The 25,442-nt window shown below is 43.9% G+C and overlaps 1 protein-coding gene across 1 annotated transcript; it reads right to left on the bottom strand.

The window, feature by feature from the left end:
* Positions 1-1,013: 1,013 nt before the first annotated feature.
* LRRC74A (leucine rich repeat containing 74A) lies at positions 1,014-23,594 on the bottom strand. The gene is given in 16 exon segments (XM_068165553.1): positions 1,014-1,095; positions 2,344-2,429; positions 3,060-3,167; positions 4,278-4,421; positions 9,749-9,844; positions 11,439-11,633; positions 11,962-12,047; positions 13,700-13,781; positions 14,572-14,621; positions 15,039-15,135; positions 16,264-16,371; positions 16,970-17,145; positions 18,365-18,475; positions 23,229-23,279; positions 23,282-23,321; positions 23,547-23,594. Coding segments are annotated over 16 exon segments (1,560 nt in total).
* Between the last annotated feature and the right edge of the window lie 1,848 nt (positions 23,595-25,442).

Raw genomic sequence — 25,442 nt, 5'->3', positions numbered from 1 at the left:
ACTGACTGCAGTCATATGTAAATTCTGGAAGACTCACAGGCATCAGAGAACACAGACTTGCTGGGGTAATTAGTTAAAGTAGACTGAAGAAGGTTACTGAGCAGTCATCCCAGTATCATCATGTCAACAGTCATGTTGACCAGTGTTGAAGCACTGCAGCTACCTGAACTCTAATTCAAAGCCATGTGGAAATTCTGCTAGGAAAGAGAGACTTACCAGCCGGTAACTATCTTCCCCTTTTCCTTTCCACTGAAGGCTGATCTTCCCAAAGTGGCCCACATTTCCCAGTTCTCCAAGGCTCCTGCCATCTCGGCAGTTGCTCACGTGGCAAAATGGACTTCCTGTGGATCTGCACATCTGTACATTTTCTAAATTGTATTTGTTTATAACTATTAACATGTGCAAGGATTTCATTCCTTCCTGAGAGCTGTTGCAATATTATTCCAATGTTTGTTTTAAAAAAGCAGTTCAGTATCTAAGCCATTTAAAAGCTTCTATGACTTCCATCCTTCCAGCATATCCTTTCCCATGGAGATATTAAATACCATTCCTATTATCCATAACTTTTAAGCAACATGAGCTGTAGTTTCTAATGCATTTCATTTTTCTCCTTTTGCAAAGGTCCCTGTCACAACTGCTAGGTCTGGTAGGGGTTGTCTGCAGGGCTTCAGTTTTCATCCATGTGCTCTTCCTCAAAAGGGGACAATAACAATATATGAGAGTGTCTTAGTTTCCCAGTTCCTTCTTTTTGTCTCCATCTTTGCAAGGAAGTTCAGTATTGCCAGCATACAGAGCAAGACAGATTTAGTAACCAGGTCCAAAGGACCAATCTTTCCTTGGACAGAAGCACCAGTCTGCACCAGGATCTGCTGTGTAGAGGAACATCAACTTTATTTCTGCATTCAATTAGACTACCAGAGCACCCCACTGTTGAGCCTCCCCAAGACCAGGGCCACTCTGAGCTTTCTTCCAGTGTTTCTCATACAATTTTTCATTGTCTGACTGACCTTGCTTCATTTTTTTGGCTCTCTCTTCTCTACCTCCTCATTTTCTCCTTTCACAGGCTTCTGTGCCAGCTTCTGCTCTTTTAAGTGACTGATTGAAAAGAAGGAGGTGAGATAATATTAATCTAGTGAAGTATCTTAAAGCTACTGAGAGGATGTTTAGGGAACAGCCCAAGGTGGGAACAGTAAAGACAGCAAAGGTCACAGCTCTTGTGACAAGGTGAATATTACCACTACCATACATGCTGCAGTGCTAAAACATGTTAAGAAGCTAGATAAGGAGTAGATATCTATTTCCTCCTCCATATCAACTCCCCTGCATTCATGGTACCAAATAAAGTCTCTGTAGGCCAATAGGTTTCAACAGTTCCTAATCTGCTTACTACTAAACACAGTGCCATAATTTGTGCCTGAAGTACTTGGGAACCTCTGATCTGAGCACAGATGCTTTTAGTACAGCACCACTGGAATAAAGACCAGACCTAACAAAACAATTTGCTTCTCTTTGAAAACATTAGGAGGCTAAGTGGGGAAGAGATTTGCAAAACTGACTCATTGCTTCTGGCCTCAAGACCAGACTGCAGCATATATTTAACACCATGAGCGTGTGCTGAGAGATGGGAATATTTGGGCACTATTAAGAGGGCTTTCAGCTGATGAGTCACATGTTAGAACTGACTGAAAATCTAGGGGGAATTTTGGGTCCAATGACAAGTGGTTTAGCCTGCAGCAACTGACAACCTCTGAGGAGTTTGCTGCTGACTGCTCAGGCTCTCAGAACTTGGACATGATTGCTACAGGCACTAAGGAAGAGACACTTTCAAGAGAATGAAAAGTTCTGTGGTTTGAAGGCAAGTTTCCAGGGAAAACTAGGTCTCCAAAGAAGAAGGATCAGAGGGAAGCAAAAAGAAGAGACTCCCTGAGGATGGAGGAAAAGGTCTGAAGGCACAGATATGCTGTCTTTGCAAATCTTGCTCTGGCTTCATGGGGAGGACAGCGTTGAGCTGATGCTTTTCACACAGGCTTATGAGAATGAATGAAAATGCCTTTCAGCTCTGAGATCCCTGCACACTCACAGCAAGTTTACCAAACAGAAAACCAAAACTAACTTCTAGTTTGACTCTACAGAGCTTCCAAGCATACAAGGTGTTTTACTTTTTACTTAACTGGCTGTGACCATTTGAGGCTGTGCCTTTAAGAAAGGGACAGTGCTGGGACACTCTGGCCAAAACCATATGTCCTTTCACCTGCTAAGTTGAATGAGTTATGTTTATTTTGTGTTGAGTCAAGATAAAAAAAGCAAGACAAGCCAGGACAGTAAATTGAGTCACTCACTCACCTATAGTCCACAAACCCAGTCTGATTGTGGTCTAGCTTGCGTACTAGTTCCCCAACTTGGACTCGATCCAGTGGGATGCTTGATTGCTGAGAGGAGAAGAGAAATGCTAACAAACCAGGGTATTTTTAAGCAGAAAAATCCTCCATATCAGACTATGGGCTGGTCATCTTTTAGTAGGTGAGCAGATGGCCTGGATTATATATGGATGAAAGGATAGATAAAAACCCAGAATGGTTGCGGGGAGACAATTTTGCTCTTCCAGGATTACAATAAGACTTTTTACCCCTTTTCTCCTAAAAGGGCATCATGACTGGCTGACCCATTGCTACTGATCCCAAGCACCATGGTGGTTTTGGCAGGAAGAGAGTTATCTACTCAGTGTGTGGAGGCAAGGGTTTAAATGCCACTTTTTCACTTTCCCATAGCAGTAAGACATAGGCATCTATCATGATCCTGTATATCCTATACAAACAGCAGACCTCTGTGGCACTCTGAAGGTGATCCTTTATCACTGATGCCATCTCCAGTATTTATTGGCTGTCACAGCATTTCTGTTGATCTTATTCAGTGCTCAACTTTTGCAGTGGGTGAATTTAGCCTTTTAGCCTGAATAACATCAGCAGCAAGGCTGGCCGGTGGCTGTGCTGCCACAGAGATGTTTCCCTAGAGCTGTACCCTGCCAGAAGAGCATCCTGGCTGTGCTTTCAGAGGCACACCTGCATCATGGCTCTCCGGAAGGCTGCCACAGGGATCTTCATGGTTCCATCCTTGTCAATATTCCTAAAAAAGTCCCAGAGTTGTAGGTTGTGCTCTTTCAAATATTTCTAAGAGAAACAGAGATAAAACATAGTCATAATCATGAAACAGGCACTGGTACCTGCCTCCAGCTTCCCCCCATTCTTCCATCTGTCACTCTACCTTTGCTTAGCCCATCACTGAGATACAGAGTCCTTAACTCCTTGTGCAGCCTGCCTATTGTCAGAACAAAATCCTTTTGTTCAGGTTAATCCCATTCCTCTCAGTTATACCTCCTTCTCCTCCCCCTACCTTGAAAAGAGACTCAGCAGTAAACCTGCATCTTCTGACAACTACATATGGTTATTTGGTCTTCATCCCAGCAGCCACTGCTTGGCTAGGCTGTCTAATCCAGAGACTGTCTCCCTGGGATCTCTGATCACTTTAGTTGTTCTTCTCTCACTTCTTATCTGTTTGAATAAGGCCACATCTGAGCACCATAATGGCTGTTAAAAACTGCAAAGCATGCCGGTGTGTCTCTAGCTGTGAAGCGCAGCACCACTGTTTGGTGTAAGCTAACAGCCCCAGTTTAAGCTTTTGCTTAAATTAGTCTGAATCTGTATATACAGAAAAGTCTCACCCGATTAGCTGAAAACTTGCACAGCAGCTAAGAAACAATGAATCTGGTAGTGCAAAAGTGTTACTTAAGTCAGCATTGCTCAAGTTCTTGCGTTGCCTTCCAGCAAGGGAGGACAGCACCACCTGCTGCTATCCATAGAAATTACAGACCCAAGGAATTTCAATTTAGGACAATATTTGCTTATAATACCATATCCTACTTGCATGAAGCACGTTCATTTTGATGCTAAAGCACCACTGCCAGTGGAGGGTTTTGTGAAAGTCAGCTATTGAGGTGGGCTTGTGATGATGATGGATAATCATTTGGATCCAACCTGAAATCAAATCAATTTTATGCAGCAGGCAAACATCTCATCAGGTTCTATTTTTTTACCCCCCATGGCCTCAGATCCCAAGACATTAGCTTCCCTGGAAAATGAAAGGATTTGCTTAGTCAGTCTGCATGGTCTGAGATATGTGAACATTGTGACAGCTTACTCCTTTCAACCTCCATCCTTCCAAGCGCTTGGAACATGTACACTATGTGCAGTGGAGCTATGGACTCCAATTCAGTATCTCACCTGAATCACTTTCATGGGACTTGGATGCTGCTTGGGGATCTTGGAGATATGACCTTCGACCTCACCATAGATGACATCTAGTTCAGGATGCATTTGATACACCAAGTCCAGCAACTTGACAAAAGTTTCATTCACCAACACATTCTAAGAGGAATGTAAAGTGCAGTCAGTGTGGATGCCCAAAGAACAACAAGGGCTTGTTTGCATTCACAAATTCATCTAAAGTCAACATTAACCATTCTCTCCTAAGGGTGGTGCTGCCTCCTATCTCTGCTCTTCACTTTCAGGAATCCCAAGGAAGCCTGACCCTAAAGATGTGTTCTTTTTAATCTTTTCCTATGACTGAGACAGAAAAGGGTCTACCAACTTGTGTAGAAAGTAGCTTAATGCAAGGTAGATAAGGAAGATTGGGGAAGAGTGTCTGGAAAGCTGCCCAGCAGAAATGGACCTAGGGATGCTGATCAACAGCTGGCTGAACAAGAGCCAGCAGCATGCCCAGGTAGTCAAGAAAGCCAACAACATTCTGGTTTGTACCAGAAAAAGCGTGGCCAGCAGGAGTAGGGAAGTGGTTGTACCTCTGTACTTGGCATTGGCAAGTCTGCACCTCATATTGCATTCAGTTTTGGGCTCCTTGCTACAAAAAGGACATTGAGGTGCTGGAGTGTCTCCAAAGACAACAAAGCTGGTGACAGGTCTAGAGAACAAATGTTATGATAAGCAGCTGAGGGAACTGGGCATGTTTAGCATGGAGAAAAGGAGTCTGAGGGGAGACCTTATTGTTGTCTACAACTATCTGAAAGGGTCTGGTGTTGTACTGAGGTGTTGGTCAGTCTGTTCTTTCAAATGACAAGCAATAGGACAATAGCAAATGGCCTCAAGTTGCACCAGGAGAGGTTTGGGTTGGATATGGGGAAAGATTTCATAAAAAGCAGTTGTTAAACAGGCTAATTAGAAGCTAATATCTTGGGAAAGGCTGCCCAGGGAAGTGGTTTGGTCAGCATTCCTGGAAGTGTTTAAAAGACATGCAGATGTGGTGCCTAGGGACATGGTTTAGGAGTGGACTAAGTAGTGCTGAGTTAAAGGATGGACTCAATGTTCTTGAAGGTCTGTTTCAGTCTAAATGAATCTATGATTCTAGATGTTCATCAGGTAAATGTCTATACCAAAGACATTTAGTGTTAGGTGGTTCAAATGATTCATGTACATCCCTGAGACAGTTCTGGATAGGTCTCCTCTCCATTCAGTTGAGATGCAGACTGCAAGTAGAACAGTTAATGGCCAAAATGTGCCATAGAGTTCTCCAAAAATAGAAAAGCAAAGAATAAATTATTCAAGGCCCAAAAGGATTTGTGTCTCCAACAAGGTAGCTTTGTAGCTCAGAAAAGAAAGCTAAACCTATCTGAGAAGGGTCCAGGTGTCTCCAGATGGAAAGAAGGTGCCCAGGTGGCCAGGAGGGCCAATGGCATCCTGGCCTGCATTAGGAATAGTGTGGCCAGCAGGAGCAGGGAAGTCATTGTGCCCTGTACTCTGCTTTGGTTAGGCCCCACCTTGAATACTGTGTCCAGTTCTGGGCCCCTCAGTTTAAGAAGGACATCAAAACACTTGAACGTGTCCAGAGAAGGGCAACAAGGCTGGGGAGAGGCCTTGAACACAAGCCCTACAAGGAGAGGCTGAGGGAGCTGGGATTGTTTAGCCTGGAGAAGAGGAGGCTCAGGGGTGACCTCATTGCCCTCTACAACTACCCGAAGGGTGGTTGTAGCTGGGAAGGGGTTGGTCTCTTCTCCCAGGCAACCAGCACCAGAACAAGGGGACACAGTCTCAAGCTGCGCCAGGGGAGGTTTAGGCTTGAGGTGAGCAGAAAGTTCTTCACCAAGTGAGTCGTTCATCATTGGAATGTGCTGCCCAGGGAGGTGGTGGAGTCACCGTCCCTGGAGGTGTTCAAGAGGGGATTGGACGTGGCACTTGGTGCCATGGTCTAGTCATGGGGTCTGTGTTGAAAGGTTGGACTCGATGATCCTCGAGGTCATTTCCAACCTTAGTTATACTGTGATACTGTGAACTTTGGTAAAGCTCTGTTTCATCGTGTAACCCTATCAGGAAGCTCCAGTCAGCATACCTGATGTATATTTTTTCCTGAGAACATCTAACTGAGTAGTGACAGCTCAGCATTTCAGAGCTCATACAGAATGGGCAGCAGCCCAGTGTCCTGATTTAGGATTTTGGAGACATTAGAAAGCAAGTTATCAATGCAAATATCACTGAAGTTACCATAATTTATTCTTCTAAATTTAAGTGATGGCAAATCTGCCTTTGCCTCGACTGGTCTTTTAAAAGCATGATTATGGTTTTGCTCATACCCATGCTGACAGGGGAATTGTTCCAGGATTTTGTTGTGCATATACTTAATTGTTGGAAATTTCAAGGCAGTTCAAGAAATTCTTCAAAGTTTCTGTTTTCTGTCATTGTGGGAGGTTCCCAAGGCATTCTTACAGCTTCTAGTTAGAAGCTTAGGATCCACTGTTCTTCAGATACATCTAGAAGCTTATGATCAACTGTGCAGGGAGGTCTTGATTGCTACAACTCACAGACAGTCTTGAGCAAGCCTGGGTCTGGCTGAGTTTGCTAACTTTCATTCAGCTCCAAGGGTTTTATGGGTGCAGTGACTCTCTGAAGCTGTTCAGACATCCTTGCACTGTGCACTCTAGCAGAGGGACCTAGTCCTGGGAACACAGCACAGAAGAGCCTGATCTAGCTCTCCTGGCTGCCAGCTCTCTCCAAGGCTTGCCAGCCTGGGCTTAATCCCATGAGAAAGTCAGCAGATGGCCAGTGCAGCCTCAGAAATAGCATAGCCCAAGCTCTGTGTCTGCCCTAACTGTGCTGGGGTCGGATGGCACCTGGAGGGAGCCAGCTTGTGCATTTCTACATGTTTGACACAGTCCACAGTCCAGAAAAACAACACAGCAACAGCTGAAAAGCAACAGCATTTCCTTCTCTGCAGTGAAGGTGAAGATGGGCATGTGCTGGCTGTTTTGATTCACAGCTTCTATAAAATGTTTGATAGCCAGCACCTGCAAGCTGAACCCCTATAAAGAGAGCTTATGAAGAGAATGTGGGGAACAGTCATGCTCAGAAATGTTGTCGGAAGCACTAAACTACTGTTAAAATGTGCCTTTCTATGGCTTTGCCTTTGCTACTGCTGTCAAACCCATGCAGAGCTTTCACTTTATTCCAAATTCCTCTCACAGACACACTAATTCTTCATTTTACAGAAGTCACAGTATCACAGTATCACCAAGGTTGGAAGAGACCTCAAAGATCATCAAGTTCAACCTCTCACCACAGATCTCATGACTAGACGATGGCACCAAGTGCCACATCCAATTCCCCCTTGAACACCTCCAGGGATGGGGACTCCACCACCTCCCTGGGCAGCACATTCCAATGGCTAACAACTCTCTCAGTGAAGAACTTTCTCCTCACCTCGAGCCTAAACTTCCCCTGGTGCAGCTTGAGACTGTGTCCCCTTGTTCTGGCACTGGTTGCCTGAGAGAAGAGACTAACTCACTCCTAGCTACAATCCCCCTTTACGTAGTTGTGGACAGCAATGAGGTCTCCCCTGAGCCTCCTCTTCTCCAGGCTAAACAATCCCAGCTCCCTCAGCCTCTCCTCGTAGGGTTGTGCTCAAGGCCTCTCCCCAGCCTCATTGCCCTTCTCTGGTCAAGGTAAGTATTTATGATTTGGGAAACCAGGCAGAAGTGGGTTTTGTTTATGTCTTCCTTTAAGTTTCCTAGTTTCTTAAAGGTTTAAAACAGTGTAAGATCTTTGACGCTCTATATTTGCAAATACTCTGAATTGAAATGCAAGACTCCTTACATCACAGGTGGAATGAAGTCTGTCAGACAGATTAGATGTTTGCCTACAAGCATTTGACTGGGATACTGAAATGTCACTGTAAATTTATGCCATTGACCATTTCTGTTGTGAAATGCCAGGTAATTCAGGCTTTTTGAAGAGCAAGGTGAAGAGACCATCTGTTAATGGTAACGAGCAGGAATTCATAGTGAGATTAAGGTTGGATTGAGGATTCTTACTGTGAATTAGCCCCTGGCCTCAACATTTTTCATGTGCCTCCCTTTCAATAAACACATTTCAATAATTTCTTTAATTTCTCAGAATTTAGCTAAAATACTAATGACTCTTTCCAGGTTTATACATTGCTTAGGTTATCAGGAATAAAACCAGCAGAACCACTATACTGTAATGAAGTCCTGTACTCCCACACAGCCCATTTCAGTTTTCCTTTGCAGAATGACGCCTGACTCCTTGCAGATTTGGCAGAGAAGTCTCTTTGATCATAATTTATGCAAGAAAAATCTTCTGCCCTCAAGGAATGCCTGTTCTTCAGATGATCTCTGTAGAAAGCCTTCAATACTCTCAGGAGAGACCATAGATGAATGTTATTTATTCTGCTTTGGGTTGGTTAGTTTCTTTCTTCAATACAGTAACCACAGGACAAAGAAACACATCCAGATGTGACTTAAACACCTTAAATTGCCCATAGACTTTTGTTTCCAGCTTGTTTCAGGTGTGAACATACTATTTCCATTCCAAGTCCCAAATCTATTTATGAAAATACCCTCTCCTTTAGTGACAATGCTCCCAAACATGGACGGAGTGCCCTGAGACCCCTGACACCTTCTGTGACTGTTCCCATGAAACACAAATGCATGGAAGGGAGAGTCAGGAGTAGACTGATGTGTGCCCAGGTCTCTCCTCAGTGGTTGTCTGCAATGCCATGCCTGCCCTCACTCAGGAGCTCAGGAAGCATTTCTGGTTCTCCCATTTTAGAAGCAGCACATGATGTTACAACAGTGTGTATCATGCTTCTGACTTGCTATGCACTAGCACACTAACATTTGGATTCTTTCTTAACTTCCACACCAGCCTTTAATCATTTTTTGGTGTGTTTTTTTTTTTTTTTTTTTTTTTTTTTTGTTATTTCCCCCCTTGCATTTAATTTTTTTATCATTATTATTAATAATAGTATTATTATTACATTGGTTTGCTTTCAATGCCTTAAAGCATCCATCTACTTATACATACTGACAGGGTATCAAAGCACTTCAGAGTATCTAGGATCTTAGGCTACCCCTGAAGGGAGACAGCTCAGGTTATGAAGAGATTTCATCCTCCAGTGGGAATTCACTCCTTGTTCTTGTTCTGCTGTTGCAAAATGGAAGGGATTGAAATGTGATGATACTGTAGGCACCTGCCTCTAGAGCTAGCCAAAGGTCTAGAAGGGTCCTAGAAGGGCTGTCAAATAGTAGTCCCTTTTTATTAATGGTTGTGGATAAATGAAACAAACAGCAATTCTCAAAACAGCTTTGGAAGAGGGCAGCTCTGTGCTTCACCCTGTTCTTAAAAATGTTTAGTGTATGGTCCTGGAGGTTTTGCAGCACATAGGCTCTTACTGAGATGTTGATCTCCTCCATCACGGAGTTTGGGTTCTTTTTAACAGATGTGACTAGTGCTGTGGCACCTTCCAAGGTCAGCGGATTATTTGCCATCTGTAGAAGAGACATAGATCCAGACATGGTGAGAATGATGATTTCATGCCTGGCAGAAAGCATGCTGTACCCTCATGGATGACCCTTTCTTTCCATTCTTCAACAAGGCTGCAGTGTAACTGTGGTACATCTCAATGGTTTTGCCTGATATCTCTGTTATCTCTTGTCTCTATCTCACAGAACTCCCAATGCAGCTTCCCAGTGGAGTTGCCTTCTCAGTTTCTCTCTGTCTCTTTCTGTGAAATTCCACAAATCAGATCCCATATATCTGCCACTCAGGAGTATGTGATGTGGGTTATGTGGAGTCACATGATGGGGAGAAGCTCTGGCAATGGGCTGCATTTGAATGTGTGCTTGCTAGTAGGGTGCCTCTGGAGGGGGTATACCCCCTGGGACATTTCCCACACCCTTGGCTCCTCTTGGCAGCACAGCAGATCAGAGATGAGGCTCATCAGCCTCTGGTCTAGCAATCTGACACTATGGGGGTGGCATTGCCATGTGCATCTCTTAGTGTGTGAACCTCACCTCACCCCTACCATGGACTTCACGTGCCTTCCCCATTCCCACTGTTTGAAATAAAACTTTATTGGTTAACACAGGCCAGCAGAAGACATGCTCTCCTTTAAGTCTTTGCTCCCAGGATGATCTGTGCAGCTACATAGAGAGGAATGCCTTGGTATGAGCTAGCAACCTTACCTCAAGCCAGTTTAAGAGCGAGGCAAATACCCACGTTTATTTACACAATCTGAAACAGAAGTCCCAAAGACTGGCATGGCTGCAGTGATTTACAGGGATAGGGGTGTGCAAAGAAAGATGCACATGGACACTGTTAAAGATACCCTTCAATTGCCATGCTGCCATCAGCAGGATCTCAGGATGGTGACATTAGATATAGCTAAGAATGCAGCTTGCAAGCAAGCTGACTTTTCTGAGCTGAATTCCTAGAGAATGATCTTGGATTGAGAAGACATGTTAGTTCTCAACCCTAACCTCTGAAGCTGGCTTGGCTGGTCATTAGCTCATCCATTCCACAATTATAGAATCTTATCTTACTAGAAAACCATTTCAGCTTTCTTTTTTTCCAGTGCTTCATAATACTTCTCTCTGTTAGGTTGTGCTGTGGTGTTGCCCTGACATGGCAATGACAGTTTATCCTGTGTTTGAGTAAACTTATAGCAAATCATGAACATACTGAGAAAGGCACACTCTTGCCCACCTGCACATTGCAGTGTGAACTGCAGGCTGAAATGCACATCATGTGCATGTAGGTACCTTCACAAATACCTTTTGTGTAGATCTGAATGCCTAGGCTCTCACCTGACTGAGATGACACATGACAAAACAACCACTTTGGGGTAATAATGGATGTGGGGTTATGCCAGTCCAGACCCTAGGGGATCTTCTGGGGGAACAGTAGGTGCTATGGAAGAAATTCCCAATTTTTAATCCACTCTGTACACCTGCAGCTCAGCACAGTACTAATTTTCCTTCTAGTTCTAGTTCAGACAGGTCTCTTCTGTCTTCTCTCCCTCTTGACTCTGATTTTTCTACTTCCTCTGTTTATTCCTTCAGCCCTGCCTGGGCTTCATTTTACCTTCAGGATTTTGAGATTTCCATTGACTTCAAGGCCCTTGCAGAGCTTCTTGGCTCCATCATTGTAGATCTGGTTGTTGCTGATGTCCAGGTGAACCAGCACATTATTGACTTTGAGAGATTCTCCTAGGGCCACTGCTCCCTGGTTGCCAATGCCATTCCAAGAAAGGTTGAGTATTTTCAGTGTACTATTGCTCTTCAGGGAGAAAAGAAGTATATTAGCTACTACATGCCCATCACCTGTACTACTCTACCTTTGTTGCCTGGCTGAGACAGGAGCATCCCTTAAATCACACTCAGGCAGCCCCAATCTCTGCAATGTCACCAGGGTCTCTCCATCTATGTAAGTCACCAGACCTACTCTTTGCTTGAGTCTTTCTCCTGGTGCTGACTGCCACTGTCAGTGGTATGAGACTTGCTAGAGCTATGAATCCTGCATGGAACTCAGGGATGTGAGTTCCCAGTAATTATTTCAAGCAAATAACAACTGCAAAAGGTATCACAGTGATTATGGTCATTCCTACCCTCAGACCTGTGCCCAGCCCTACTGCCCCGTTCCTCCTCAGATGGTTCCAGCTCAGGTCCAGAATCTCCAGTCTTGTGTTGATGGCTAGGAGAGAGAAACTGGGATGTTAGCTCATGAAGAGTGGTCTGAATACAACTATTGGTTTACTTACAGACTAAGAGAAAGTTTGCTGGGGATTCAGGATTAGCCTTTGTTGACTGCAGTAGGAGGAATCTGTATTTACAGAGTCTTTGCTGTCCACAGCACCCAAAGAACAGGGAATGGGCTGTGTATCACAAGCAGGAAGGGAACACAGGGGTTTTTTTATGGCTTAATCAAATAATAAGTTGTGAGGGAGGAAGGTAGAGAGAGGGAGTATTTCCTATATTAATAGACACTGTCTGTTTTTCTCACTGTGAAAAATGGCTGGGTTCTCCTGCCACATCTAAAATACACACGAACTCACTTTGCATATGTTTGATTAGCAGGAGAGAGGAGTTTGGCTTCATATGGTAGCTGTGCCGAGCTGTATATGTGCCCATGCCAATTCACATGCATAACACAACTCGTGGTGTAAGTTCTACTTAGAGCAGGGTAAGTGTGAACTCATTTGTGTCTACTGTGACACTGAGAAGGGGTAGGACTTGCTGCCAACACTTGCATCTCATTCTCAGAGAGAATTTCTCATCCAGATTTTCCATGGATGGGAGGTTGGGTGGAGGCAGATGGTGAGCTAGCAGACTTAAAAATATTCCTTTAAGAAACAAACCACAGAAGTAACAGATTCTGCAGTAATCTCTGCTGGTCCTGTGTCAAGTGAGCTGAAAAGAAAAGATCTGTAAGACCTTTAATATTGGAGAGGTATTTTTCTAGGCTAGGAAGGTCAGGGGGTTTAGCACTGATCCCTACATTGCCTACAGGCTTGTCCATGGCAGGGACACAGTATCTTGTTTCCATTGATCCATCTTTTAGAGACGTGGAATGAGATACATATCAGTGGAGATACTGAGCCATGAGAAGGAAAGTGTTAATTAAACTGAAGGCACTGAGTTACTGAAAAGCTCAAGGAACACTGAATGCTCACAGCACAGGCTTGTGGCCATTATGGTAGCAAGTGTGTTGGACATACTGAGGGAAGAGGAGCTGTCAGACACTCATGCAAATCTCCCAGCGCACTACTAGCACCTGGGATTACTGTAGCTGTGTTGTTTGCTTTCCCTCTCCAGGGCTGCTAGCACACTCTGCATATTGCTTTGTTTGAACAAAGAAATTAAGCAGCTTAATTTTATTTCTTTCTAATCTGCTTCTTTTGCAGTTGTTGTGCAGTGGCTCAAAACATTGGGGTTTGGGCTGCTTAAGAAAAATTGAAATCACTCCTGAACTTAGTAATCAAGAGCTTAAAACAAACAAGAGTTCTGATATTATTAGATTTTAGTAAAATGCAATTTTCTGATTTATAGTCCCTGAGGGACTTCTCTTTCAGCTCCCTTCTCACTGACACATACTGCTCTGTTATGGTGGTTTCTCCTTCTGCATTTGTGTTCTGATACATCAGTCATAGTTGCTATGGCCACCTGTGGTGATGAGGGTGAGCCTGTGGACTCCACAGGAAGCTTGAAATCTAGGCACCCTGCCTTTTGTACTACCCATCAAGTCATGGCTCATTTTTGCTGGAGAAGAAAATATATGTCCACTGAGCTGATGCTATCAAGGCCCCCAGCACCTGTACTCCTGGCTTTGCAGAAGTCATAACTTACCAAGCATCTGTCCCAATAGCCGTCCTCCCTTCTCAGAGAAATCATTGTGGCTGAGGTCCAGATCCTTCATTTGGTAATTACTCTGCAGAGAGACAAATATGCAGAAACAATGAGATCTTCCAGGCAGCTGCAACCAGTTGCCATGCTAAGGCCCCCACATGAGGATGAAACAGAGGGATATCAGACACATGGAAATCTTCAGTGCAAGGGGGGGATCATCTGCACGGGGACTGTGGCACTCAGTGTCCCAAAACAAAGCTTTATCAGAGATACAACATCACAGTGAGTATCTTCCCAAAACAGCACACCCAATGGAACTTTGTGTTACGCAAACTCTCCTCACACAGCTCAAGTCTGGCCTGCAACACATCCTGCAATTCTGTTCCTGCCCCTGTTTCACTCCCACCGTTGTATTCTGACCAAGAGCACTTTCTGTTACAAGGTTGAGACCTTGCTTCAGGACAGCTTCTGCTGGAGACAAATAATGCAGGGTCTTTGAGACAGGAGCTAACCAGAGAAGACAAGCATCTCATTTTTACTGGAGGACTGCAAAGTAGTATGAATTTGGGTTACTTGTGCTTTTTGAAATTTGTTTGTCACTCAGATGTCATTCTGTTGTTCTCTTACACAGTCCTGAAGGCTTCTCAGCCAGACTCACACAGCTGTCCTGAGAAAATGTTAACACAGTCCATGCTGCTCTGTGTCCTCCCAACCTCTCTAATTTCTGAGGCAAGAGGCACTTAGCAGAATTATGCCAGGAAATATTACGGCCATTGCCAAGTGAAACCATATGAAGTCAGTGGCAGTTTCAGGATGGAGAAAGTCATTACACAGCCAGGGCTGCAAAAGGCCTTGGATTTCAGGTAACTCACCATTAATGCCTCAGCAAAGTATGGTGCAGTCTCCTCTCCAAAATTGTTTCCTGGGGAAGAAAAAGGTGTTAATAGTGTGCTGATCTCTCCCGTGGTGCTGTGCTGGAGTCTGCAGGAAGCTGTGCTTGTAGGGAACCACCAGTTAATCATGGCCTATATCTGGCTGTAAAACATTGGTCCCTATTCCACCTCACTGGAGCAGAATTATCCCAAGATGTGGAATACACTCCAGCAGTTTAAGTTTCTCCTGAGGGACTGGTTTTCAGAGGTGCTGAAGGCCAAGCACTCCACATATTTAATCACGTCATTATAAATCTAGATTTCCACTGTTACTCTGAGTTCCCATCAGAGACAAGGCTGAGAGATTAATTTTGCCATAGTCTGGCTAATATCCTCAGCATGAGAGACTGGAAGGAAACACAGTATTTCACTTCCACTGCCATCATTGTTTTGTGCATACTGCTCACCCGAGAGCCGAAGAGAATGGAGGCAGGACAGGTTATCCAAAAGCAAATTGGTAATGGCTTCAGCTCCTGCTGTGTCTAGATGGTTATTGGAGATGTTCTGGAAGGAAAGAAGGGAGGATGAGAAGTATGAGTCTGGAGAATGAATCAGCTTTATGTCTTCTTAATGCCCAAGATACCAAAGGGATAATGCAAGATAAGCAATATGAGAAGTGTCAGCCAGACAGGAATTAACATCTCTCCTATGAAGGAAGACTGGGAGAACTGGTGCTGTTTAGTTTTGAGATGAGAAGGCTGAAAAGGGATCTCATCAATGTCTATATATATCTGAGGGGTGGGTATCAAGATGAAGGTGACAGGCTCTTTTAGGTGGTGCCCAGTGACAGGACAAGGAGCAACAGGCTAGAACACAGGAGGTTCCACCTCAACATGAAGAGGCACTTATTTATGGTGAGGGTGACAGAGCACTGGAACAGGCTGCCCAGAGAGGTTGTGGAGTCTTCTCTGGAGACTTTCAAAACCCACCTGGATGCATTCCTGCATGGCCTACCCTAGGTGATCCTGGACTCAACAATATCTGGAGGTCCCTTCCAACCCCTAACATTCTGTGATTCTGATTCTGTGAGATGTTTAACTCTGTATCCTTCCTAACATGAACAAAGTCCTAGAGCCATCAGTTTCACGTGGGTCTTTGTCATCAGTGAGCCAAGAGGCATTTGGCCAAGAATCTTTTCTTTAATACAAGACAAATCCCATGGCCTATTGAAATGTATTTTTTATACCCCAATTTCAGATTGAAAGAGCATTCCTACTAGTTCATATCTGAAAGTTTTGCATTATTCTCCTGATCTGTTTAGAGAAGTTTCCCCATGTCATGTTGGAGAAGGAAAATTTCTGACCAAAATATGTTTGTTTTGTTTTTGGTTTTTTTTTCTGTTGGCTAAGAATGAACTAGAAAGACTTAGTTATGGTAATTATTTTCACATCTGCTAATGAAGAGAACGGTTTCAGACTCACCAGACTGCCACCACATGCACACCTGCTCTTCAGAGCTTGTCTTTTAAAAAAGGAGAGCTGCATAAAACATTGTGACTTTTGGGATGTGAATGTTTTTGCATGAGAACAAGGGCTATTTGCTAAAAATTGTAAGGCAATGAATTGTTTTTCTTTCAGACAACTGAACCTGGTGAGCAATCATTTTCCTTATAAATTATGTTGAATTGGGTACCAGTTCTTGAAGGGTGGAATTCATTCGTAGCATCTCTGCTATGCAGATGGCTCCTTCTGCCTGAATGCAATTGTCTTCCAACTCTAGATGGGTGACAGTTGTGTTGGACTGGGAAGAGACAAAGGCAAACAAAAACACACCAAAAACTGCTGAGAAGTTATGAAGGGGATGGCTTCCTCAGTTCAACAGACGCTGGTATTCCCTCCAAATCTCAGAAAGCATTACAAGTCCTGAGCGGGATGGTGATCAGGGGATGTGACATAGCTATGGCAGTGGGAATTGGCATACAAAAGATAGGCTCTTTATGGAGAGGTTTTGAGTGGGTAGGACTTTCTGCTGCTTTCTGCTAGCCTGGAGACCTAGATTCAGATTCAAGCCCCAACTCGGGCATCTTCAGCCTGTCCATTGGTGAGTGTAGCACATCTCTATGCAGAACCTGGAGCGCAAGATAATCCCTCCAGCCCTACCTCTGTCCCTGTAGGAATTAGGAATACTAAGGACTTGTGACTCAAGAAAAAGCATCAGTTTGTTCTTGGATGTAACTCCAGCAAAGACCAGCAACTGCCACACAAGGTTTTCCTGTGTAGGGATTTAGAAGCTCCTATACATAGAGTTTTTCTCCCACGCTGTATACTCAGTAATGACTTCCAGGACTGAGAGAGGGCTAAAATGCCAATTGTTCTTGAAAATCTTACTTGCTACTCACCACCAGAGCAATAGCAATGGCTTTGGCACCTTTGGGTCCCAGACCATGATGGTTCAGGTTTATATAAGGCTTGGTCATGTTCTGAATAAAGTGTGAAACAGGCACAACCTCCATCAGCCTGCATGCTTCCAAGTACAGCTCTGTATCTGTGATGTCCACAGAGGCCTTCTCAGAATCTATGGAGAAAAAGTATATTGATGAGTGGTGCATTCAGGTCCTCCTACCTCTTTAAATAAATTAAAGAATAAAATTATATAATACTATGCAACAACAGTAGGGTTTTACTCTTAGAGGGTTGTCGTCCCCTGGCTCTCCCCATCCCTTTATTCCAGACCTCCAAGAGTTAATAAATCCTCCTTGCTTCTCCACTTGGCATCCAGCGACTTGCTGCGTCTTCTCACCAGTCTGCAATGTGACTAAACCTTTCTTGGTGTAATTGAGAATTCTTGACATCAGGCAAAAACATTTAAACCTTTTTTGTAGATTTTAATTGAAGCACACAGCTGATACTGCCAGCAGAGCTAGGGCAGCTCAGAACATTTTGGCTTACAACCAGCAGAAAGAATCCTAGCATTCTCATCTTGGCCACTGGGTGTTGTTGACACAGCTGCAGTGAGATGTATCAGTGCAGCTGGAGGCTGTATTTCCACAAAAACCTGTCATTTGGAATTCCTTCATCAAACCCTGTACTTAGAGCTCATATTTCTCCATGTTGTTATATGCATTCAGTGGTCTGACCTCAAGACAAATGCCCCTCTCATCAAAGCCATTTTCCAGTTCAATCTGAGGCCTTTAACAAAACAGTCTTTTGTTCTTGCATTCTTATGGGTTTTGATTTTCCTTCCACTTATAACAAGTTAAAAAGTTCTCATCCTGAATTACAGCAAATTCTACTGTTAAAAAAAAAACTGAGTGCAAGACTTGTTTAGCCAGAGGACTGACTTCCCTAAGCAGAAGATAAGAGGAAAGCAACCAAGAAAACCTCATAGGTTTCGTACACAAACTGCAGTTGCTACGCATTGTTTCATCAGGAGTGCAGAAAGAGGGCCTCAGTCCTATCCTTGGTTTCAGTTGAAAGGGAGAAGCTGCCACTGCCCAGGCATTGGGCTGGGCTGGTTGTGTTGGGTTATTAAGGACTCGAGGAGAGAAAAAGGAACAAAGGAATAGTCGTGGTGTATAGAAAACAGTGAAAGGAAAATGCTTGACTTCAGAGGGAGAGCTCTTAGAGGGAAATTCATCTGCCTTCACCTTTATCAACTGCCAGGTAACATGTGGTTGTCAGGACTCTGTCAGGGTTGTGTCCTCTGTCTCCATTTTGGATATATACCAATTGGAAGGTACAGTTCTGACTGTAAGGGAAAGGCTAGTGAGGGCAGATGGTCAGAAAACATTCACCTTCAACCTCTAGGTCAGTGTCAGACCCTTCTGTGATCTTCTTTGCTAAGGCATCAGTCAGTGACACAGACTCCAAAGACTCATTGATTTTGGACATCTCTTCATTCTGATCTGTCATGAAACCAAACAGATTCATTTTGTCAGTGTAAGGCCAGCAGAGATGTGATTCCCTGGATGTGACAGACCTCCCACTGTTCTCACCAAAACCTGTGTCCCTCTTCAACATGCCGTGGATGCATTCCTTCCCCAGCCCCACTTCACGTGCACCGCTCACTGTGGATTGCATACAAGTGGTGCTGACCCTAGTGGGCTCACTCTGGGGCTGCAGATCTGCAGACTGGCCATGGTCTGGCAGCTATTGGGAAGAGCTGTAGCCCATGTGTGGGGGACTTTCAGTTGTCCTGCTCTTCATTCCTTCATGAGCTGCCTTTCTCCCCTTTCTTAATTTCTGAGCCCACCAGGAAAAGCAAATTTTCTCTCTTCATCCTGTTTCCCCACAAATCCATGCTAATTCCTTTTCGCTCTCCTGAAGTGACTCACACTTCCTCAAGGAACAGGCAGGACACCATTGCAATCAGTCACATTGCAATCAGTCACATTGCAATTAGACACATTGCAATCAGACACATTGCAAGCAGTCTGGGAATGCTTTGTATTACTCTTCAAGCTTGGCAGAAGAGAAAGCATTTGAATGCTACAGTATATTGGAACTGAGTGTAACTAGATGATATGGCTTCTCTTGCCTACAATTCATAATGTATTTTATAGTTAGGAGAAGAATTTGGGAAATTCCTTTTTTGTTTTAAATAAATAATTGCATTTAAAAATAATTAAGAGTAATTTTGACAACATAATTTCTGGCTAATAGCATAACACTTCCCTCCACCCCCCTGACTCTGAAGCTTTCTTTTCATACCCTGTCATTGCTTTTACCACCTTCTTCCCATACTCATTATTTCCTTTTAGAGCTGCAGGCTATTGACCTTGTAAATTCGTAACCTTCTTGGATGTCACAGCATTGACAGGTGACATGGAGCTTGCAGTTTGGCTGCTCATTCAGACCTGTGTGAGGGAAAGACTGGCCAGCTGGCACACACGTCACTGCGTTTCAACCAGTCCTACAGCTACAGCTGCAGCTCCTTCCTTAAGACCTTTCCTTCTGCCAGACTTTATTTGTTCAAATGATGGGTTTACTTGCATTAGTTTAGTGTGAGAAAGACAAAAGAAAGAGTAAAAATAGGTCTAAATCCTATGTAAAGAACTGGTGGGACAAGCAGAACCACAGATTTGGGACATTATGACAGTATCTACTGATCTTCTTTGTTTAATAGTCCTACAGTGCTGGACATCCTGACAGAAATATACTTCCTACTCTGGGGAACAGACAGTCAATGCTGTACAAAACCCATGATAATAATCTTGATTATTGGTGTTACAACCAGCACAGTGGAAAGTGATGGGTCTAGAGATGGCTTGTATTAGAAACACTGTGGCCAGCAGGAACAGGGAGATGATCATTCCCCTGTACTCAGCACTGGTAAGGCCATACCTCAAGTACTGTGTTCAGTTCTGGGCTCCTCAGTACAGGAAGGATATTGAGGTGCTGGAGCATGCCCAGAGAAGGGCAGCGAGGCTTGTGAAGGTCCTGGAGCACATGACCTACAAGGAGCATCTGAGGGAACTGAGGTTATTCAGTCTGGAGAAGGGGAGGCTGAGGGAAGACCTCATCACTTGCTACAACTACCGGAAGGGAGTTTGGAGTGAGGAGGGGGCCAGCCCCTTCCTGATGAGAAGTGACAGGACTAGAGAAAGTGGTTTCAAGCTGACCCAGGAGAAGTTCAGGCTGGATATTAGGAAATACTTCTTCACTGAAGGGGTTCTCAAACATTGGAATGGGCTGTCCAGGGCAGTGGTGGAGTCACCATCCCTGGGGGTGTTCAGGCACCATCTGGGCCTTCAGTGCTGGGTTGAAGGTTGGACTGCATGATCTTTGAGGTCTGTTGCAGCCAGATATATTCTGTGATTCTGTGAGACTCCTTTATCACCTTTCCCTTCTCCAGGTGTTGGGGCTGCAGATACAGCTTTGTGGTCATCCTGCCTCATGCATGGCTTGTACAAGTCATGAACCAGGTGCTAAGAGGAGAGTTCACTCTGCGTTTTGATGCATGACTTGTGAGGGATATATCCAGAACACTGCAAATCCCTTGTCTTGTGCTAGATTAGCAATGCCTGGTCTCTGGGAAGTTGCTTTATGTCCTCTCATTTGTTTTGTACAAATATTCATCAAATCACACCAGCAATTTATACTTCAGTAGCTGTGTGGTGTTGAGAAAATGTTTCTTATCTTTTTCCGAGCACTGCAACAAGGTCCTTGTTTGTGCTGCCGAACTAATGAATTAGTCTCTCTTAGAAGTGATTGATGTAAAGGCCAGATGAAGATTTTAATAAATTGTTCTCCCTCTCTGCCAAGATAAAATCTAATTGATATGTACTAAGGAATTTCATCTGTGAAAGGAAAGTACCAAGGTTGTCTTCACTTCTTTCTTTCTAAACATCTGGCATAAGAAGTACAAGAACAACAGCTCAATTGGGGCAACTCATAACGTGAAACATAGCATTTGGCAGTATGCAGACAAAAATATACCAATGTAAATGCTCAGATATAAGCATTATTTAACATCCTCTAAGGAATCAGTTAGGTGCAGTGATGTGTCAAACTATATGATTCTATTAATTTGACAGTATTAAGTGTTGAAGGAATCTCTGAGGAAAGAGCTATGAGACATGATTTTGTATCCAAGCAAAGTATCACAGTATCGCCAAGGTTGGAAGAGACCTCAAGGATCATCGAGTCCAACCTGTCACCACAGACCCACAACTAGACCGTGGCACCAAGTGCCACGTCCAATCTCCTCCTGAACACCTCCAGGGATGCTGACTCCACTACCTCCCTGGGTAGCCCATTCCAATGATGAATTACTCTCTCGGTGTAGAACTTTCTCCTCACCTCAAGCCTAAACTTCCCCTGGTGCAGCTTGAGACTGCGTCCCCTTGTTCTGGTGCTGGTTGCCTGGGAGAAGAGACCAACCCCTTCCCGGCTACAACCACCTTTCAGGTAGTTGTAGAGGGCAATGAGGTCACCCCTGAGCCTCCTCTTCTCCAGGCTAAACAATCCCAGCTCCCTCAGCTTCTCCTCATAGGGCTTGTGCTCAAGGCCTCTCCCCAGCCTTGTTGCCCTTCTCTGGACACGTTCAAGTGTTTCGATGTCCTTCCTAAACTGAGGGGCCCAGAACTGGACACAGTACTCAAGGTGCGGCCTAACCAATGCAGAGTACAGGGGCACAATGACGTCCCTGCTCCTGCTGGCCACACTATTCCTAATGCAGGCCAGGATGCCGTTGGCCTTCTTGGCCACCTGGGCACAAGTATTTAGCAATTAATATAATATCCTAAATGTTGTCATTTATTGAAAAGTGGAGAATGTTGTTTATTGTGATTTGGAAAAAAACCTGGGTGTGCCTTGGCTTGATCAGGTAATCAAAGGTATCAAGTCTTTGTCTCCTAAGTCATGCCACTGAGGATACCAAAAGACTTCTACAGAAATGATAAACAAATATGTTAAGGTATTTGTGGGATTTCCCACCCCCCCCCCCCCCATCCTAATTGAAATAATTGAGACAAAGAAAAAGGCAAAACAACCAGGCATTTTGACAACTTCTTCCCTCTGGAATAAGGAAGGATTAACAATTATACTGTTCTCCTGCTACTCTCAGTCAAACTGAGCCATCATTTTTACCTACAACTATTTAATTCAGTAGGTATGGGAAAATGGCAACCAACTATCAACTGATGAGGTACTTCCTAGTGATAATATTTCATAAGTTAATACTGTCAAAACCCCATAAGAATGACTAATTTAAATATTGTTGTTAGGGCTTGATAGCAGGTAGTTAATTTTCTCTGATCACACTTAAGTAGTGGAAGTTTCAAGAGTTCCAAGAAAGCTTGTTTGCAGAAAAGCTATCTAAAAGGGACTAATCCCCAAAAGGCAATCAATTATTATTTCAGGATCAGGAAAAAAGCAACAATCAGAGCTACCTTTACAGGAAGATGAGAAAGGATATTTAGACAAAGGTCATTTTGAAACAAGGGAAAATATCTGCTAAAAGACATCTATCAGAACAATCACTATGGAAAATTCTTACGTAACACTTCATAAATTGCATTTGCACTCGGTGTAAATACAGAAAAACAAGAACCAAAGACAGAAATTGTCCTACATATCTGACTGCCTTACAGCAACTACATTATGAAGGAAAATCAGAAATTGATTTGTAGTGACTGACAGACCAAAGGAGGCTTTGAACTTTGAGAGGAAACTGTTACGCTAAGCTAGGAAGTCAGGCCAAAGTCCTGTGAGCAGACATGGACCATGACTCTGCGATGTACAAACACTGCCTGAGCAGCTGTTTCACAAAACCTTTGTTCCCCCTATGCCCTGCCTGTCCTGGGTGATGGAAGGCTCAGACATAATCTGGTCTCACAAGGTGCTGAGCTCTGACATCTCCTGTGGGCATTAGGGCCATCTGAGTGGAGTTGCCTGCAAGCTGGTACAGGCAAGCGCAGTTCTGATGCGTTTTTCCTTCCCAGCTGCTGCTTGGCAGCAGCTTGTATCTCTGGGCACCAGCACCCTGGATCTCTGTTCACCAGCTTTCTTCTCATTGCTGTCTGGCCTCAGGAGTGACAGCCTTCCCACCTTGTAATCAGCCTGATGCAACAGTGGTTCCTCTTGGGTGATGGTGATTTTCCTTTGGCTATTTCTGACTATTTCTGAAGTAAGTTTCCTAGTAGCTAAACACTGCACCTGTGTCCTTCTCAGACTCGTTCTCTGTGTCACCACCAGGAGCAGGTTCCTTTGCTTTTTCTCTTCTGTAAACAAGGAGTTCACAGCCACCTCCTAGACCCCGTAAGTTCCTCACACCTAAATACAAAAAGCACTTGGCTAAAATTGAAACATCACCAGGAGGAATGGTCCCACTTCTAAGGTCTGTGTTCTTGATTTATACTGCTTATGAACAGGAGAATCTAATTTCCTGCTTGCAGGAACTGGCAGATGTCATGAGAAAGCCCTGTGGAGGCTGCAGCTGCCCTGTCTCCCCACCCTGTCCTTCTGTGACCTCACCTGCACCTTCTGACTCCAAGGGGTGACATAGAGTGTTGGAAACCCCATGGCTCTGGGATCCCATTGGCTCTTGATAACTGAGAAGAAAGCAGCTGTAGTTTTGGCTGTGAGCCCCCCTCAATGTATCAGAAAGTCAGGCCCGGCTGCTGCTAAGAATTCTACTCTCCTTTGAGTTCATATTCCAGTTTGTACAATTTCATGAGAAAGCCAGACTGCAGCAGTTGCAGTCTGAAAGGAGATGAGGGTGGAAGGAGTATATTCACTGCTTTAGTCTTGAACGGATTCAGACATCCCTACTGCCAAATTTCCAGCACAGTCTGTAGTAAAGTGTGGCTTATAAACTTGCCAACATTTAACGGGGTCTCAAATCAAATAATCATTTATCCGTCCAACTACTATTGGTGTGTAAATTGGTCCAGTGCTTATAATTTGACATTATTCATATAGAGAGATTTGTGAGACCTTTCATAAGGGGCTAAACACAAAATTGTAATGGAAGAAGCTTTCTGATAAAAGCTGAGCAGAACTAATACATACACTCAGAAATCTTTCCATGATGGATGATGCTCAGTGAACATAAGCTTTTGTGCAGTTTGAACTTCATGTAGCCCACACACTGTATAATGTGGGCTACACAGACAGGAAGAAAAAGTCCATTCTCCCAAGGACAGAATATTTTTAGCAGCTTCATTCCTCAAGTTCTGTTACATAAACTTCTGAAGTAGTCCAATCATTAGACCCCATGGTAGGGTTACGTTTGGATACAGAACAAAATGCTACAAAAGCCAGTGGAAGGACTGACCCTTAAGCAGATGAGCATTGCCAGCTTTGATTTTATTGCCAATGTTTGTAAATATTTTTTCAAGTGTAGGCCAAACAACTGTGGCTATCCAGATACTTGTTTGTGGTATCAGCTAATATTCCTCTCAGATTTCTAATTATCCTGGTGTGGGTTGGTTCAAAAGATACTTTCTTAGATCTTTTTCTTTCAAAGATCAGCCTTATTTTAAATGCCCCAGCCCTTAATGTTGCAGACCCCTCCTCTGGAGAATATCCTCCATGGTTTCCAGAGGTTTGCTTACTGCAGCAGCAGATGGGAGACCACATTCCAGTTCTGTGCTTTACCAGAGACAAATGTGAGATCTGAGACAAGTCACTGTGTCTGTAGTCTGTGGTGTTTCATAACTGGGGATCTGAAAAGGAGACTGGTGGGATTATTATCTATATACATTATAACATTAGTTCAGATCCCAGCCATGGACATCCATTGTGCTAATCACCATAAACAAATAGGCAGGTTGTCCCTCAAAAAGTGTTTTGTGTAAGTATAACCCATGAGACAGCAGTTGGTCATCACCATGGCAGCACTCATCAGCACAAGATGCAGTGATGACATGAGTCTTGACTTCATTGTAAGTGCTCATCTTAAAAGATTGGAGTTTGGGAAAAGGCTACTGAGACCACGCATTAGAAGTGTGTATTTTGTGTAAAAACTTGTAGCAGGGCTCAGTTTGGTCTATTTGCCTTCAGATGTTGTATACATTTGAACGTGAAACCAAGTAGAAATGTTAAAAATGTGGTCTTCAGCCAGGACTTCTCTTTGCATATGAAAGTGTCTGGTTTCAACATGTAACAAGTCTCAAGTTGCAGAGGCCACAGCATGTGCATACCTAGGTGAGAGGGAACCATTGTGCCGACCTGTGATGACCTGTGTGCAGCACACACTCCCGACAGGTATTTCGCCCAGGCCAAATGGTTTTCGTCCAAACAGGGGCTGCACTTTGCAAAACCTTGACTTTCATCAACTGTGTTTGAAAAGCCTGTGCAATTATTAACTTATCTGGAGTAAACGAAGCTTTATTTGCTTGGTGGCCTTCCAGGGGAAAAAAAGGTAAC

The sequence above is a fragment of the Melanerpes formicivorus genome, unplaced genomic scaffold (assembly GCF_026170545.1).
Source record: "Melanerpes formicivorus ecotype bairdi unplaced genomic scaffold, bMelFor1.0.p_v2 SCAF_90, whole genome shotgun sequence".
Taxonomy (NCBI): Eukaryota; Metazoa; Chordata; class Aves; order Piciformes; family Picidae; genus Melanerpes; species Melanerpes formicivorus.
This window is presented reverse-complemented; position numbering and strand designations above follow the sequence as displayed.